The 18,526-nt window shown below is 41.0% G+C and overlaps 1 protein-coding gene across 4 annotated transcripts in view; it reads left to right on the top strand.

Annotated features, from left to right (window-relative positions):
- Positions 1-18,526, top strand: part of LOC106569064 (protein SMG7) — a 31,897-nt gene that overhangs the window by 1,801 nt on the left and 11,570 nt on the right. For 3 of the 4 annotated variants that reach the window (XM_014140007.2, XM_014140005.2, XM_014140008.2), the window contains exons 2-13: positions 149-183; positions 6,125-6,242; positions 8,846-8,978; positions 13,455-13,626; positions 13,749-13,820; positions 13,993-14,143; positions 15,873-16,008; positions 16,260-16,422; positions 16,722-16,881; positions 17,092-17,162; positions 17,262-17,322; positions 17,447-17,566. In XM_014140007.2, coding sequence (XP_013995482.1) covers positions 149-183; positions 6,125-6,242; positions 8,846-8,978; positions 13,455-13,626; positions 13,749-13,820; positions 13,993-14,143; positions 15,873-16,008; positions 16,260-16,422; positions 16,722-16,881; positions 17,092-17,162; positions 17,262-17,322; positions 17,447-17,566 — 1,392 coding nt within the window. The remainder of the gene's footprint in view (positions 1-148; positions 184-6,124; positions 6,243-8,845; positions 8,979-13,454; positions 13,627-13,748; positions 13,821-13,992; positions 14,144-15,872; positions 16,009-16,259; positions 16,423-16,721; positions 16,882-17,091; positions 17,163-17,261; positions 17,323-17,446; positions 17,567-18,526) is intronic. The other variant, XM_014140006.2, reaches the window with a different exon arrangement.

The following is an 18,526-nucleotide window of genomic DNA, read 5'->3' as shown; positions in this document are numbered from 1 at the left end:
TTTAGTCTTTATTTGTTATTTTTAAATGTGCAATACAGTGCTTTGTTTATTCTACTGGTTTTAATTTCCTATGGTTTATGCTATGCATAAAGGTAGGGTGTGGGTCTGTGTTGATTGACTTAGCTTCTTCTGTTTGTTTATACCCGAGCAGGCAGACAGAGGCCCTGAAGGCTGACATGACAGGTATGTTTCACACCTCACCTTTGTGGTTCCTTCTTTGTTTTTACCCACAACCCCTTATTACTAGACACTATGCATTGCGGACAATATTGTTTTTGCTAATATTATGGTCTCTTATTCATTTTGATCTTGAAAGCTTTGCCATTTCTTTAATGTGTGTATATATATATATATATATATATATATTTTTTTTACCATGTAAGTTGACTGAGAACATTCTCATTTACAGCAATGACCTGGGGAATAGTTACAGGGGATGAATGAGCCAATTGGAACTGGGGATGATTAGGTGGCCATGTTGGTATGAGCGCCAGGTTGGGAATTTAGCCAGGACACGGAATAACACCCCTACTCTTACGATAAGTGCCATGGGCTCTTTAATGACCACAGAAAGTCAGGACACCTGTTTAATGTCCCATCCAAAAGACTGCACCATACACAGGGCAATGTCCCCAATTACTTCCCTGGGGCATTGGTATATTTTATTTTAAATCAGAGGCGAGTGCCTCCTCCAACACGACTTCCAGCCGCATCTTTTCCTAGACCATGTTGCTTTGTGCATAATAGAAAAGTTAACCAGTATATTGGTGTTGAGATCAATGCGGCAGAGGCAGCAGTGGACTTAGGAGACGAGGAAGTCCTTGCCTTATTTGCCTAAGAAAAGTGAGGAGCAGGGAAACCCCAACTTATTTAGGTCTATAATCAATAGCCTAACTGTTAAATGTGCCTGGCTTTCATAAGTCATCCATATATATCTACAGAAATAAGACAGATCCTGCTTCTGTTGCCTTTTTAAGTGTTTTTTTTTTAAATGGCCTACTCATTCCGTGAGCACCAAGCCTCACGCAACTACAAGTGGGATAAACAATTTCACAAATTTGCCAGTTTTTAGTCTTTGCTATGCTGTATTAAAGCCTCTCTGGTATTATTTTGAATTTATTTAGTGTTTACACTAAATCCTCCTTGATACCCTCCTTGTTTATAATAAATCATTGTTTATAATAATAATAAACAACAAGTAATGTCATTATCATTAGTAGGCTGAGTATAGCAGCCTTGTATAACTACCATCAAGGCTATAGGCCTAAGAGTGCGTCCTGTTTAGTCTTAATACCGTAACTTACTTAGGCCTATATCTTCATAGTTATGTTGGCTACTGTATCAGTCATTCGTTCATGTCATCACACAGCATACGAGTCATTCATGATTTGAAATGCAACCAAGCATTTTAGTTTTTAAAATAAAATGACAAAGCGACATTTGAATAATTAGCATAAACAATAAATAAACCGTTCCATTTCGGAAATTGCATTCACAAATGCATGTGACTGCTTTTGTCTTTGATGTAATAAAGGCTTTTAAAAAAATGTCTCTGGTAGGCTTCTAATTTATTTTGTTTGTTGTTCCAAACGGACAAATTATATTGTAGTCTAACAGCACCGGTTTGGCACACATAATATGCACGCAGCGCTTGCTCCTTACCTTTCCTGATCTCCAGTATTTTCCACAACTAGTCAAATTTATGCCACACATCAGACTTCGCCTTTACCTCCTGAGCAACCAGTAAACATTCCCCCGTTTTGAGTTTATTTGTTACGTCCTCTGCATCCATTTTGCTTTCACATGTTTGGACTTTGTTATAACCTATTTATTGATGTGATTATGATATGCTATAGGTCAGGCCCTATTGGTCACGTGCATGCGACGTGTCGTGTAAAGAGCGCAAGGGTTGATGGAATAGGGAATGTCATTCCTTAACAAATTAGGGATTTCGGTAACAGATGGCTTTAATTATGTGCCATCATTAGCAACACGGACAGCGCAATAAAAACTATTGATGTTCTGTGATGGTCACTGCAGCAGGGAGGAGAGGGGGAGAACGGGTGCTAGACAGTCACTCATTGTAAATCTTTTTTTAGACAGTGCTGTAATTCAGGCACAATCAATTGGAACTCATCTGATGGCATCGGAGTTTACCCCATCCGTCACCATTTTCATTAAGTGCAATAAGTCACCCCCACACTGACCGTACATGCATACCCCAACCAGAAGCCATGGATTACAGGCAACATCCGCACTGAGCTAAAGGCTACAGCTGCCGCTTTCAAGGAGCGTGCCTCTAACCCGGACACGTATTAGAAAGCCCACTATGTCCCCTCAAACAGGCAAAGCGTCAATACAGGACTAAGATTGAATCCTACTACACCAGCTCTGGCACTCGTCAAATGTTGCAGGGCTTGCAAACTATCATGGGAAAAGTCATGGGAGCCGCTAGCTGCCCAGTGACGCGGCTCTGCCAGACAAGCTAAATGCCTTCTATGCACGCTTCAAGGCAAACAACACTACACCGTGCCTGAGTGCACCAGCTGTTACGGACGAGTGGGATCACGCTCTTCGTAGCTGATGTGAGTAAGACCTTTTTAAACAGGTTAGCATTCACAAGGCCGCAGCGCCAGAAGGATTACCAGGACACATACTTGGAGAATGCGCTGACCAGCTGGCAAGTTTCTTCATGGACACCTCTTCCTGACCCAGTCTGTAATACCTGTTTCAAGCTGATCACCATACTGCCTGTGCCAAAGAATGTTCAGTAAACCTGTCTAATTCAGTTCAGTAACCTGTCTGACTATTGTCCCGTAGCACTCACTTTTCATTATATATTAACCAACCTAAAGGTTTCTGGCAAGGAACACAAGCATGTTCAACTTTTCTGGCTTTAATAGACTCCGGAGTGGAGTAACAATATTGCCTGCTGTAGGCCTACTGAAGACACGTTCACACGGAACACTTTTTGCACAGATGCAGAGGTATTTGACGTTGGCCTAGAGCAGAATGCAACCCTCATTCCCTCTCCACCATGCCAGTGGGTCATCATCTCCTGATTTACATATTAGAGTAGGTACGATATGAGCTCTGCGTTGGCCAGCTGTTGCACACCGAGTGTGACTGTTTGCTTAGGTCTCCCAAGAAGACTACAGTGATGTCTTCTACGGTGAACATGCACACTCGATCTCAGTTGAAATTGTCCAAAATCATCATTGAAAGGGTCTCGTATCACACTGTAGGCCTACAATGTTTGGTTCCAAATCACCATACAAAGTTATTGGTAGGTTTATATTTATTTCCGCACAAGAAAATACAATATTGTTAGGATTTCCATTGTACTCTAGTGGTTACTCTTATCAGATCGTTTACTGCATTGGTAACACTCCAGCCCTGGATGCAAAAAGGAAATGTCTCTGGTGTTAAGTTTAATTTAATAAGAGAAAAGCTGTGAAATGGAAAAGGGGGCCAGAAAAGTAATGTTTGGTATAGATTTGGTGAAGTGGTAAAAGAGGATGATAGCAGTGCCGGTTATGTGTGATGGTTGTGAGGCGCTATACGAATTCGACAGTCACAAAACAAGGACTTCAAATCGACATATGGCACGTCAAGGGAACTTTTGCCTACTGTTCAGATGGTTATTTGGAAACTGAAGGTCTATAACTCCTGCAGAGTTAAGCATTTCAGTAAAATTATAAATCATACTGTATGTAGGCACAATTTTTGACTTGTGGAGAAATATGATTTCTTTCAGAATCTTGAGAGAATGCAATTAGATACTGTCTTTATCTGCATCAAAAGCTGATAGTGTTTTGCAATCAGATGAAATATGCATCCAAGCCAAACTGAAATCTTATCAGAAACATCTCATTTTCACTGCTTTCTATTTCCTTACAAAAGGTCAAACTGATTTTTGCACAGAATTTTAATTTTTTGTTATTGCATTTTGTCCCCGGTCCCTAAATATCTTTACTCCGCGAAGAAGCAGAGCTGATGGGGAGAACTTTACAGATGTTAACTGCATTAATTCTATTGATTTGAGTTTCAAGTTAGCAAGGGTTTATGTCGTTTTCGAAATCTCGAGCAACATATGACCGAAGAGAAGCTGCATGTATCTAATTATAGACAAGTTGACTAACGGCTTACCAAAATGTCAGAAATTATAAGCAGTATCTAAATTAGGAAAAAATAAAACTGCACCCATGGTCAAAATCGTTATGCTGTCTCTGACTGTAGCCTACAGTGTATTTTCTACATTAGCAGGTTAGGCTCTAGTGCAGGCCTCAGATTTTTCCTTTATCACAAAGTCAGGCGACTGCGTCCATAAGACTGCTAAATAAACTCAGCAAAAGAAACAGCCCTTTCTCAGGACCCTGTCTTTCTAAGATACTTTGTAAAAATCCAATTAACTTCACAGATCTTCATTGTAAAGGGTTTAAACATTGTTTCTCATGCTTGTTAAGTGAACCATAAACAATTAATGAACATGCACCTGTGGACAGCTTACAGTCGGTAGGCAATTAACATCAGTTATGAATGCTTAGGACACTAAAGAGGCCTTTCTACTGCCTCTGAAAAACACCAAAAGAAAGATGCCCAGGGTCCCTGCTCATCTGTGTGAATGTGCCTTAGGCATGCTGCAAGGAGGCCTGAGGACTGCAGATGTGGCCAGGGCAATAAATTGCAATGTCTGTACTGTGAGACGTGTAAGACAGCGCTACAGGGAGACAGGACAGACAGCAGATCGTCCTCGCAGTGGCAGACCATGTGTAACAACACCTGCACAGGATCGGTACATCCGAACATCACACCTGCGGTACAGGATGGCAACAACAACTGCCCGAGTTACACCAGGGACGCACAATCCCTCCATCAGTGCTCAGACTGTCCACAATAGGCTGGACTGAGGGCTTGTTGTAAGGCACAAACCCACCGTTGCTGGACCAGACAGGACTGGCAAAAAGTGCTCTTCACTAACGAGTCGCGGTTGTGTCTCACCAGGGGTGATGGTCGGATTAGCGTTTATGTCGAAGGAATGAGCGTTACACCGAAGCCTGTACTCTGGAGCGGGATCGATTTGGCAGGTCCGTCATGGTCTGGGGTGGTGTCATGGTCTGGGGTGGTGTGTCACAGCATCATTGGACTGAGCTTGTCATTGCAGGCAATCTCAACGCTGTGTGTTACAGGGAAGACATCCTCCTCCCTCATGTGGTACCCTTCCTGCAGACTCATCCTGACATGACCCTCCAGCATGACAATGCCACCAGGCTTACTGCTCGTTCTGTGAGTGATTTCCTGCAAGACAGAAATGTGTTCTGCCATGGCCAGCGAAGAGCGGTCTGGGACCGGTTGGCCATTTCTCCCCCCCCAGAAATGTCTGGGAACTTGCAGGTGCCTTGGTGGAAGAGTGGGGTAACATCTCACAGCCAGAACTAGCAAATCTGGTGCAGTCCATGAGGAGGAGATGCACTGCAGTACTTAATGCAGCTGGTGACCACACCAGATACTGACTGACTTTGGTTTTTGGACCCCCCCCCCCTTTGTTCAGGGACACATTTAATCCATTTCTGTTAGTCATGTGTCTGTGGAACTTGTTCAGTTTGTCTGTTGTTGAATCTTATATTCATACAAATATTTACACATGCTATGTTTGCTGAAAATAAACGCAGTTGACTGTGAGGACGTTTCTTTTTTTTTGTTGCTGAGTTTAGTTCATCGGGGTAGTTATTTAGTTAACTAGTTAACTATCTGCATTGACCCTTTTTGCGCTAACTTTGTTTTTGGAATCATCACATGCGCTGCTACTGTTTACTGTCTCACTTTATTCCTATTTATGTGTACATACTGTCTACCTCAATTACTTTGTACCCCTGCACATATTATTGTTACTGGTACCCCTTGTATATAGCCAAGTTAGCGTTATTCATTGAGTATCTATTGTTACGTGTTTTACTTTTCTATTTTATTTCTCTGCATTGTTGGGAAGGACGTGTAATTAAGCATATCACTACTAGTCCACACCTGTTTATGAAGAACGTGATGAATAAAATGTTATTTAATCCAACAGAAGTGTATAAAATATAAGTGAGAGGAGTGCCCATAATGTCATCCTTTCCCCTAGATTCTAAGCTTGGCGCAGCAGAGGTCTGGACTTCAAGGCAGGCTCTTCAGGACTTGTACCAGAAGATGCTGGTGACTGACCTGGAGTATGCTTTGGACAAGAAAGTGGAGCAAGATCTGTAAGTCCCAGTCTACATTAAGTTGGTTATGTAATTAAACCTATTAGGCAGCCTACTAATATTGTTACACTTGCTAGGTCTAGGGATCTTAGCCTCACTTCGTAACAATAAGATGGTCCTAATTTTATAATGGGGAAATGTTTTGCTGTCTTTCTGAAATTCATCTGAAGGTCACAGAATTATGTTATGTATTCCTGTTTCATTCAGTCATTTGACCTTACATCAACCTACTCTTTAGTCCAATAGTTATCACTCTAGTTGTAGTTATCACATTCCAGGCTCTATCACATCCGGCCGTGATTGGGAGTCCCATAGGGCATTGTCCGGGTTTGGCTGGGGTAGGCCGTCATTGTAAATAAGAATTTGTTGTTCCTGACTTGCCTAATTAAATTTTAAAAAAAGTGGTTGAATGACCTTAACTGGATTTTACATTTGTAAGATTGCAACACAACTGTAAAGAAAGTAGATTAGTAATAACCAGAAGTGTGGACTCAAGTCACTTGACTTGGACTTGAGTCACAAATTTGTTGACTTGAGACTACTCTATAAAATAACTTGGTACACAACATTGACTTGAGACCATTGTTCCCTCTAAACTGCGCGCTGCTCACCTGGGGCTGCTGTGCAGAAGAAATATCAGCCCCCGCAGAGAAGCACGACAGTTAACACTGTCAATGTTTCCATTTACTGTTGTTATTGTGATCGGATCAATGCAATATTAGCCACATTCAATGCAACATAAAGAAACAAAACAAACTATGAAATACTTAGTATGCAAAATGTAACTATGCAAGAGATTTCTGTTGTAGACAGAACACATCGGAGAAGGATTCTATTGATTTGACAGGTATGACTCGGGGCCCGTACTCTACACAGACCGGTGCGCCATAACCAATCAGAGCTGCAGTAGGCCAAGCGTCACCTCTGGAGGAAACCTGGCACCATCCCTACGGTGAAGCGTGGTGGCAGCATCAGGATCGAGGGAAAGATGAATGCAGCATAGTACAGAGAGATCCTTGATGAAAACCTGCTCCAGAGCGCTCAGGACCTCAGACTGGGGGTGACGGTTCAACTTCCAACAGGACTATGACCCTAAGCACACAGCCAAGACAATGCAGGAGTGGCTTCGGGACAAGTCTCTGAATGTCCTTGAGTGGCCCAGCCAGAGCGCGGACTGGAACCCGATCGAACATCTCTGGAGAGACCTGAAAAATATCTGTGCAGCAACGCTCCCCATTCAACCTGACAGAGCTTGAGAGGATCTGCGGAGAAGAATGGGAGAAACTCCCCAAATACAGGTGTGCCAAGCTTGTAGCGTCATACCCAAGAAGACCCGGCTGTAATCGCTGCCAAAGGTGCTTCAACGAAGTACTGAGTAAAGGGTCTGAATACTTATGTTAATGTGATATTTCTGTATTTATACATTTCCAAAAATTAATTGTTTTTGCTTTGTCATTATGGGGTATTGTGTGTAGATTGATAAGGGGAAAAATCTAATCCATTTTAGAAGAGGGCTGTAACATAACTTTGGAAAAAGTTAAGGGGTCTGAGTACTTTGCGAAATGCACTGTACATACCATTTTTTTTATTTATACCTTTGTTTTTTCAGGTTTCTAGCATAGGCCTACGGTATTGCACAAATTGTTAAAAAAAACAAAATCTTCAGAACCAAAAATTGTAAGTCTTGATTGTTGACCAATGACCATTCATCAGTGTGATAATATTATCCATATAAACATTATGTAAAAGATAAGCAATCTACTACGGACACTTATTTGCCAGAACAGTGACGCTAAGCTATCTGCCAGTTTCATTGATCATTTTCATATAGTCTGGTGGCTACTGGCTATGTCTGAAGATAGTTGTAACATTGGACTGCCTTCAATATTATGTGATGAATATGTTACATTCTGGAGAAATTAAGATATTGATGATGATTAGGGGCTACCTGGTGGAGGTGTCAAAGTTTGAGGATCACTGAGCTATCAACTGGATTGCTGTACAGCTATAGCATCGGATGTAGTGGTATTATGAGATTGTAGGGAGAGAGGATTACCACAAATATGCAGCTCCAAAAATGGTTTGCTAATCAAGAATGTTAACTGTTTACTTTGCAGGCTCTCCAGCAATGGCTCATGGAGCAACAATTACTACTAGCATAGGCTTACTGGTCTTTTGTTTTGAAATTGCTTATGTACTTAACCATTTGGAATTTGTTGGTAAAATGAATTATTACGTAATCAAAATATTTTGTAGACAATGAAAAGGGCTGTCTGGTAGCCTCAGTAGACAAAGATTAGTTTTATTGACAGGACTTGAAAAAACGTGTGACTTGACTTGCTCTTAGAATGCACGACATGGACTTGACTCGAGACTTGACCCGTTCTACTTGAGACTTGGACCTTGTGACTTAAGACTTGCTTGTGACTCGAAGAGTAGTGACTTGGTCCCACCTCTGGTAATAACTGTGTAGTAAGTCAATTTGCTCTCAAGCACAATATAACTATTGTACTGTTGGAATTATATTATTATTATCATCAGCTGTTTAGTTAAACTCTGAAACAAGAAAGTATACTTTCATTTTCTCACCTCTTTTTTTTCAGCTGGAACCATGCTTTTAAGAATCAAATAACAACACTACAGAGTCAAGCCAAGAACAGAGCCAACCCCAACAGAAGTGAGGTGCAGGCCAATCTGTCCTTGTTTCTTGAGGCAGCTAGTGGATTTTACACACAAGTAAGTTGCATCTAGAATGTATGCTAACGTTTTTGAATAATCTTAGGTTTTGGCCCACCCTTATTTGCCAGCTCTGCAGATATACAGTTGAAGTCAGAAGTTTACATACACTTAGGTTGGAGTCATTTAAAACTTGTTTTTTAACCACACCACAAATCTCTTGTTAACCGACTTGCCAAAGCTATCGTTTGTGCATGACACAAAGTAGATGTCCTAAGTAATTTTCCCAACAACTGTTTAGACAGAATTTCACTTCTAATTCACTGTATCACAATTCCAGTGGGTCAGAAGTTTACATACACTAAGTTGACTGTGCTTTTAAACAGCTTGGAAAATTCCAGAAAATGATGTCATGGCTTTAGAAGCTTCTTATAGGCTAATTGACATCCATTTAAGTCAATAGGAAGTGTACCTGTGGATGTATTTCAAGGCCTACCTTCAAACTCAGTTCCTCTTTGCTTGACATCATGGGAAAATCAAAATAAATCAGCCAAGACCTCAGAAAAAATTTTAGGTCTCCACAAGTCTGCTTCATCCTTGGGAGCAATTTCCAAACCCCTGAAGGTACCACGTTCATCTGTACAAACAATAGTACGCAAGTATTAACACCATGTGGCCATGCAGCTGTCATACCGCTCAGGAAGGAGCCGCGTTCTCTCCTAGAGATGAACGTACTTTGGTTCGAAAAGTGCAAATCAATCCCAGAACAACAGCAAAGGACCTTGTGAAGAAGTTGGAGGAAACAGGTACGACAGTATCTGTATCCACAGTAAAACGAGTCCTGTATCGTCATAACCTGAAAGGCTCCTCAGCCAGGAAGAAGCCACTGCTCCAAAACCGCTGTAAAAAGCCAGACTACTGTTTGCAACTGCACATGGAGAAATGTCCTCTGGTCTTGAGGTCGACCGATTTATGAATTTTCAACACCGATACCGATTTTAATCAGCTTTTTTTGTTGTTGTTGTAATAATGACAATTACAACAATACTGAATGAACACATATTTTAACTTAATATAATACATCAATAAAATCAATTTAGCCTCAAATAAATAATGAAACATGTTCAATTTGGTTTAAATAATGCAAAAACAAAGTGTTGAAGAAAGTAAAAGTGCCATGTAAGAAAGCTAACGTTTAAGTTCCTTGCTCAGAACATGAGAACATATGAAAGCTGGTGGTTCCTCTTAACATGAGTCTTCAATATTACCAGGTAAGAAGTTTTAGGTTGTAGTTATTATAGCACTATTTCTCTCTATACGATTTGTATTTAATATACCTTTGACTATTGGATGTTCTTATAGGCACTTTAGTATTGCCAGTGTAACAGTATAGCTTCCGTCCCTCTCCTCGCTCAAACCAGGAACACATCGACAACAGCCACCCTCGAAGCAGCGTTACCCATGCAGAGCAAGGGGAACAACTACTCCAAGTCTCAGAGCGAGTGACGTTTGAAACTCTATTAGCTCGCACCCGCTAACTAGCTAGCCGTTTCACATCGGTTACACCAGCCTAGTCTTGGGAGTTGATAGGCTTGAAGTCATAAACAGCGCAATGCTTGAAGCACAGCGAAGAGCTGCTTGCAAAACGCACGAAAGTGCTGTTTGAATGAATGCTTACGAGCATGCTGGTGCCTACCATCGCTCACTCAGACTGCTCTATCAAATCATAGACTTAATTGTAACATAATAACACACAGAAATACGAGCCTTAGGTCATTAATATGATCGAATCCGGAAACATCTCAAACAAAACGTTTTTCCTTTCAGTGAAATACGGAACCGTCCCTTATTTTATCTAACGGGTGGCATCCCTAAGTCTAAATATTCCTGTTACATTGCACAACCTTCAATGTTATGTCATAATTACATAAAATTCTGGCAAATTAGTTCGCAACGAGCCAGGCGGCCCAAACTGTTGCATATACCCTGACTCTGCGTGCAATGGACGCAAAATGACACAATTTCACCTGGTTAATATTGCCTGCTAACCTGGATTTCTTTTAGCTAAATATGCAGGTTTAAAAATATATACTTCTGTGTATTGATTTTAAGAAAGGTATTGATGTTTATGGTTAGGTACAGTCGTGCAACGATGGTGCTTTTTTCGCAAATGCGCTTTTGTTAAATCATCCCCTGTTTGGCGAAGTCGGCTGTCTTTGTTAGGAAGAAATAGTCTTCACAGTTCGCAACGAGCCAGGCGGCCCAAACTGCTGCATATACCCTTACTCTGTTGCAAGAGAAGTGACACATTTTCCATAGTTAAAAAAATTCCTGTTAGCAGTCAATATAAGTCTATACTTGTGTATCGATTTTAAGAAAGGCATTGATGTTTATGGTTAGCTACACGTTGGAGCAACGTGTGCCTAAGCGATTATATGCAACGCCGGACAGGCTAGATATCTACACATGGGTGATGATATTACTAGTTTAACTAGTGATTATGATTGATTGTTTTTTATAAGATAAGTTTAATGCTAGCTAGCAACTTAACTTACCTGCATTTGCGTAACAGGCAGGCTCCTCGTGGAGTGCAGTGTAAAGCAGGTGGTTGGAGTAGTTAACCGTAAGGTTGCAAGATTGAATCCCCGAACTGACAAGGTAAAAATCTGTCGTTCTGCCCCTGAACAAGGCAGTTAACCCACCGTTCCTAGGCTGTCATTGAAAATAAGAATGTGTTCTTAACTGACTTGCCTAGTTAAATAAAGGTGTAAAAAAAAAAAACTCGGCGTCCAAAAATACCGATTTCCGATTGATATGAAAACTTGAAATCGGCCCTAATTAATCTGCTATTCCGATTAATCAGTCGACCTCTGGTCTGATGAAACAAAAATACAACTGTTTGCCCATAATGACCATTGTTATGTTTTGGAGGAAAAAGGGGGAGGCTTGCAAGCCGAAGAACACCATCCCAACCGTGAAGCACGGGGGGTGGCAGCATCATGTTGTGGGAGTGCTTTGCTGCAGGAGGGACTGGTGCACTTCACAAAATAGATGGCATCATGAAAGAACATTTATGTGGATATATTGAAGCAACATCTCAAGACATCAGTCAGGAAGTTAAAGCTTGGTTGCAAATGGGTCTTCCAAATGGACATTGACCCCAAGCATACTTCCAAAGTTGTGGCAAAATGGCTCAAGGACAACAAATTCAAGAAGGTATTGGAGTGGCCATCACAAAGCCCTGACCTCAATCCCATAGAAAAGTTGTGGGCAGAACTGAAAAAGCGTGTGTGAGCAAGGAGGCCTACAAACCTGACTCAGTTACACCAGCTCTGTCAGGAGGAATGAGCCAAAATGTCCTAACTTATTGTGGGAAACTTGTGGAAGGCTACCCAAAATGTTTGACCCAAGTTAAACAATTTAAAGCCAATGCTACCAAATACTAATTGAGTGCATGTAAACTTCTCACCCACTGGGAATGTGATGAAATTAAATCAAATTTATTTATATAGCCCTTCTTACATCAGCTGATATCTCAAAGTGCTGTACAGAAACCCAGCCTAAAACCCCAAACAGCAAGCAATGCAGGTGTAGAAGCACGGTGGCTAGGAAAAACTCCCTAGAAAGGCCAAAACCTAGGAAGAAACCTAGAGGAGCCAGGCTATGAGGGGTGGCCAGTCCTCTTCTGGCTGTGCCGGGTGGAGATTATAACAGCACATGGCCTAGATGTTCAAATGTTCATATTTGACCAGCATGGTCAAATAATAATAATCATAGTAGTTGTCGAGGATGCAACAAGTCAGTAACACGAGTGTCAGTTGGCTTTTTCATAGCTGATCTTTGAGAGTATCTCTACCGCTCCTGTTGTCTCTAGAGAGTTGAAACAGCAGGTCTGGGACAGGTAGCACGTCCGGTGAACAGGTCAGGGTTCCATAGCTGCAGGCAGAACAGTTGAACAGCACGGCCAGGTGAACTGGGGACAGCAAGGAGTCATCAAGCCAGGTAGTCCTGAGGCATGGTCCTAGGGCTCAGGTCCTCCGAGAGAAAGAGAGAATTAGAGAGAGCATATTTAAATTCACACAGGACACCGGAAAAGACAAGAGAAATACTCCAGATGTGACAGACTGACCCTAGCCCCCCGACACATTAAATACTGGAGGCTGAGACAGGAGGGGTCAGGTGACACTGTGGCCCCATCCGAAATAAATAAAAGCTGAAATAAATAATTCTCTACTATTATTCTGACATTTCACATTCTTAAAATAAAGTGGTGATCCTAACTGACCTAAGACAGGGAATATTTACTAGGATTAAATGTCAGGAATTGTGAAGAACTGAGTTTAAATGTATTTGGCTAAGGTGTATGTAAACTTCCAACTTCAACTGTCTAGAATTTATAAAGTAAGCAGTTCATCATATTGACATAAGTATGTTAATCAGGACACATGGTGCTTGACATTTTTTAATTTCTCAAATGTCGAAATGACAGAAGCAAAACTCGTTAACTCTTAGTAACTTGACCCTTTCCTCTAACAGTTACTACAGGAGCTGTGTACCGTGTTCAATGTGGATTTGCCGTGTCGTGTGAAATCATCTCATCTGGGAATTATCAGCAATAAACAGACCAACCCCAGCACCATTGTAAAACCCCAACCTAGCTCTTGCTCTTATATCTGCCAGCATTGTCTCGTCCACCTTGGCGACATTGGTGAGTTTTAACACTATCACTACAAAATAATTTTACTGGGCAGATCATTTAGAGGTCAATATTTATCAGGCTCCCAATCAGTGCTTTGAGCAGTTTTGCTTATCTTCTCCCCCCCCTTCAAGCACGATATCGCAACCAAACCAGCCAGGCAGAGTCCTATTACAGACATGCAGCTCAACTTGTCCCCTCAAATGGTAAGTACTTACAAACGTTTTAATGTACAGTATTTGTTTACTGGTACACAAAGCATCAATGTACCTTTTTGCAGCTTCCAAAATTTCACCTGAAAAATAAAATAATTTCAGCATATGAAATCTTTTAACCTGTTAATTTCACTGATGTCCCAATGTCTATCTCCTCCAACAGGTCAGCCTTACAATCAGCTGGCCATCCTGGCCTCCTCTAAAGGGGACCACCTCACAACGATATTCTACTACTGCAGGAGCATCGCCGTCAAGTTCCCTTTCCCTGCAGCCTCCACCAACCTGCAGAAAGCTCTCACTAAAGCTATTGAAAGGTAAAAAATGTAAAAAAATGTATCATTGAGTGTTTTTATTGTAGCCTCATTTCAACCACTCTTTTCAAAAAGTGTTATGCTTAGCTGTATCTATTTTCCCACCTTTATCAACGATCATTTGGGAAGGGACTAATGAACAGTTTGATGTCCTTACAGGTGTTTATCAGCCAGCTGGTTTACATTAGGGATGGGAATTTGGACATTTTTGACTGAGTATTCACAGAATGTTTTTCTGAGCACTCGAATGAAAATAAGTCTATTTTTAGAATACACTGGAAAATATTTGGTGCAGTTGTCTATATTCCAAAAGTGTGCAACAATGCCTAATTTATCATAACCATTACAGAAAAAAAATCCTAATAGCTAAATTGCCATATTTAATAAAAAACTATTGCCATTTTAAAGAAACTCCACCCACAAACAATATTTGGTATTTGTTTTATTAGTCCATTGTTGATATAGTCAAATGTTTTGCATGTCACAAATCACGTTTTCAAGATATGCAACTTCCTGTATTTGGAAAGTTACATGAAGTTGCATATCTTGAAGATGTGATTTGTGACATGCAAAACATATCCTTTCAAGATTAATAATATAACCAGTTGTTTTCAATAAATATCATGGAACACAATCTTCAAAAAGGCATTAACCTCGGCAGTGGTGCTTGCATGTAGAAGCTGATGGTTTTGTAATGGCATAACCTTGTTGTGTTAATTTAGCAGACAAGACGCTCTTATTTCCCGAGCCCTTATCACAGTCAAGACACACCTATGTTATAGTAAAAATACATGATGTAATATAACAGAATAAAATAGAACAGAATATTTTTCCAAGTGAAAAAAGTTGTCAGTGCGTAGTGATGCTCATCTCGTGTCTGGAACAGTTCTTAACAGTTCATATACCTTTTCTTTTTTTCTTCAGGTTACAAACCAAAATTGGTATTTTCGATTATGTAGATTTAGTTTATTCTGCCTGTTTGGAATTTTCCAAATGGATTAACAATTCCACGTTGAACACTGCATAGTGATTAAATTATGGCCATGACATCAGTTTGGTGAGTAGGCCTAGCCTTAATACTTGAAAATACACTCTTTATCAAACTGTTTTTGCATATTTTCAGTGTGGAACCTGTATGTTTAGGGGGGTTATAGAATTGGTTAGCCTAGGCTAAGTGGCACTGCCAGTTAGCAAAGTAGCCTAGGCAGAAAAGACGGAACAATTATTCCAAAACTGCATCTTGTTGTTGGAACATATTTCCCTACTTTAATCAACAAGTCCATTTAGAATTTCTGATAAACTGTCATTTGGCAAGTGATCTAGCTTGTGTATGACGATTTATTTCTGTAGGACTAACGGGAGTTTGTGCGTGGACTTTGCACGCATGTGTAGAGAGAGCGGTCGGAACGCAATTGAGTGAGCGTCATGAAAGGGAATTTAGCGAGAATGGTGTGATGCTTTGTTTCTTTGTTGTGCCACGCAAATGCACATGCACAAATGTAACACTAATGTCAAAGCAAATTAACATGTCTTCAAGACATTCGGGCAGCCACTGCACATTCCACCAAATAGTTTTGCAGTATTTATTTATTTTTTCTCTGGTTAAAGACCGAGTTTTGACGTCCGTTTGAATACTCGATTACTCAAGTCCATCCCTAGTTTATAGTGTGTGGACTTGAGAAAGGAGTTGAACTTGTTGTATACATGCTTAATCCCAGTCTGTTATCTTCAGCCAAGATGAGGTCAAAACAAAGTGGAGTATGTCAGATTTCATCAAGGCCTTCATCAAGTTCCACGGTCACGTTTACCTGAGCAAGAGTTTGGAGAAGCTCAACAACCTTAGGGAGAAGCTGGAAGAGCAGTTTCAGGTATCTTGGATATGTACTTCCCTACTGACGTCTTTGCATTACTGCACTAAACAAGCTATGGGCTGGTTTCCCAGACACAGATTTAGTCTGTCCTGGACTGAAAAGCTTTCTCAATGGAGAATCTCTACTGAAATAGCTTTTTAGTCCAGGACTTGGCTTAATCTGTGTCTGAAGCTACCCCAATTCCATATATTAAAATAGTTTAAACACTGTTTATTGATTATTTTTTTTAATCAATTTTGTTTTTGCAGAGGCTGATTCGGCAGAAAGCCTTCAGCTCCCAGCAGCTGGTCCACATCACGATTATCAACCTGTTTGAGCTGCACCATCTGAGGGACTTTGGCAACGAAGCAGACGACCAGAGCTTCAGCTCCGACGAGCAAATCGGCTGGTTCCAACTTCTCGGCCTCTTCAGTATGTCCCCAACTCCAATTGTTTCTCAATATGCATGAGGCGATTCACCTTGTGGTTGACATGCCTGTTCGTGGTTATGCAGTTTTTAGTTTGTTACTTTCTATATTTAAAAATCTGGAACTACTGAAAATGGATTTGATAACATGCATCTTAGATGTAATTGTATTAACTGCAAGGCCCAGCTATCAGATTGTCTCATACGCTTTTCTCAACCTCAGTCTATCAGATGTCACCACACTTTGTTGAATTAGAATGGCAGAATTGGATTTACTTGTATTTTATTCCCCTCTTCCTTTCAGTGTCATTTCTGGGTATCATGTGTAGCCAAGCTTTACTAAATAAGAACCGAGGAGAGGAGATCATGGGAGAATGTCCACTGCCGGCCATCAAGGTGTCTCTGGACTGGCTCAAACTGCGATCCACTGTTTTTCAGGACAGTGCTGTGGACAAACGACAGTAGTATGTTTTTAACTTTCTATGTCAACATTTGCCCTCCAGGTGTTATATTTTAGTTTGGTACATTCTGCTTGTCTGATGTTGTAGAGTCATTTTATTGTTTACTCATTTTTGGACCCTTTCTTTTAGATCTTAGCAATAGCAGGAATACTTTTGAATGTGTTTTTGTATTGTCTGTGTTTTACTTAAGATTTTGCTCTTATTTCACCTCAGTGTTTGGCCTTGGCTGGTGTCCATTCTGAACAGTTTCCAACCGAAGGAAGATGATGTTTCCTGTGCATCAAGTAATGCCCATTTGAAATCTCTGCTTTGATACTCTGCTCATTCTTGGTTAGAGCTCTAATTTTGTTGATTGTCTCTAATGTCCCTTATCTGTTTTCCAGTGATTCCACTTCCAGAGGAGTTTGAACTGCAGGGGTTTCTGGCTCTCCGGCCAGCTCTACGGTACACGCATTACTTACCCTTTTGTCTCAGCCCGTCTTCCATATAGACTGTGTGGTTGTGTGAATAGCATGTTCCATGTTCTCTTGTATTAACCATGGTCTGTTTTGGTATACCCCTTTCCCAGGATCCTTGACTTCACTAAAGGCCACCAGGGCGTTGCTGTGGACAAGGAGGGTCTGCCAGTCCGTGCCCGTCACCAGAGGCTCATCAGTCTGGGGAAATGGGTGGCAGACAACCAACCAGGGTGATTCTTCAACACTCTACCCACTACTGTTTTAAAGACTTATTACGAACTACCACATCCATACCGCCAATATCAAAGTTTCCGTCTTTGAAAAATGGCCTGCTTTTCAAAGATGCAACAGTCTCTCTCTACCTTCGCACTACTGACTTATTAGGCATTTTCACACTGCGCCTTAGCCCGGGGCTAAGGAAGATTTTAGCTCCAAGGCCAAGCGAGTGTTCACACTTGCTCATTCTAAAATGAGCTAGCACCGACCTTAGCCCAGGGCTAGCTGGCCCTGCTCTGGAGCAGGGTGAGCATTGACGTTTTGGGGCTAGCCCCAGAAACATGGTGCCAAAATAGCCAGTGTGAAACAGGGTCAAGAACAACGCATAGAATTTTCACTGTCCAATCACAAAAGCTGCACTTTCACACAATTTGCATATGCCTGTGATGCGTTCTCACAGTATTTTAAGTAAATGTATACTATTTCATCCTCGTGGACAAAAACCTGTCAATAAAAAAAATTGAAAGAACATTGGTTACTATGGCTAACAAATGGTTGCTATGCAGGCTGGCTAACTGCAGGATTTTTGGAGTCTACTCCGCCTCCTGTGGTTCGACTCCCAAAACACGCTGAAACGGCTGCGTACACACCACCTCGTTATTTCAGAGTCCTACTAGGAAGACATTTGCATTCAGGAGGACTGACATGAGCATGATCTTGCCCTATTGCTCAGCAACTTAGCCTATAAAAAAAACATTTTGTTTGAATACAGGTGATGTGTAGGAACTCGAATATTTAACTGATATTTTGTCATTATTATCCAAACGTGTGTTGTTCCAGAGGAGTAATCACACAGGATTAGTTTTTCCAAACTGCTCCTTGTAATTCTTAATTTATTCACATTTAATTGACTTTTATTGTAGCCGTGAATATATTTCAACATCATGTCTAGACTATATAATATGCTACACTGG

This window comes from Salmo salar, chromosome ssa14, assembly GCF_905237065.1.
Source record: "Salmo salar chromosome ssa14, Ssal_v3.1, whole genome shotgun sequence".
NCBI classification, from domain to species: domain Eukaryota; kingdom Metazoa; phylum Chordata; class Actinopteri; order Salmoniformes; family Salmonidae; genus Salmo; species Salmo salar.
This window is presented reverse-complemented; position numbering and strand designations above follow the sequence as displayed.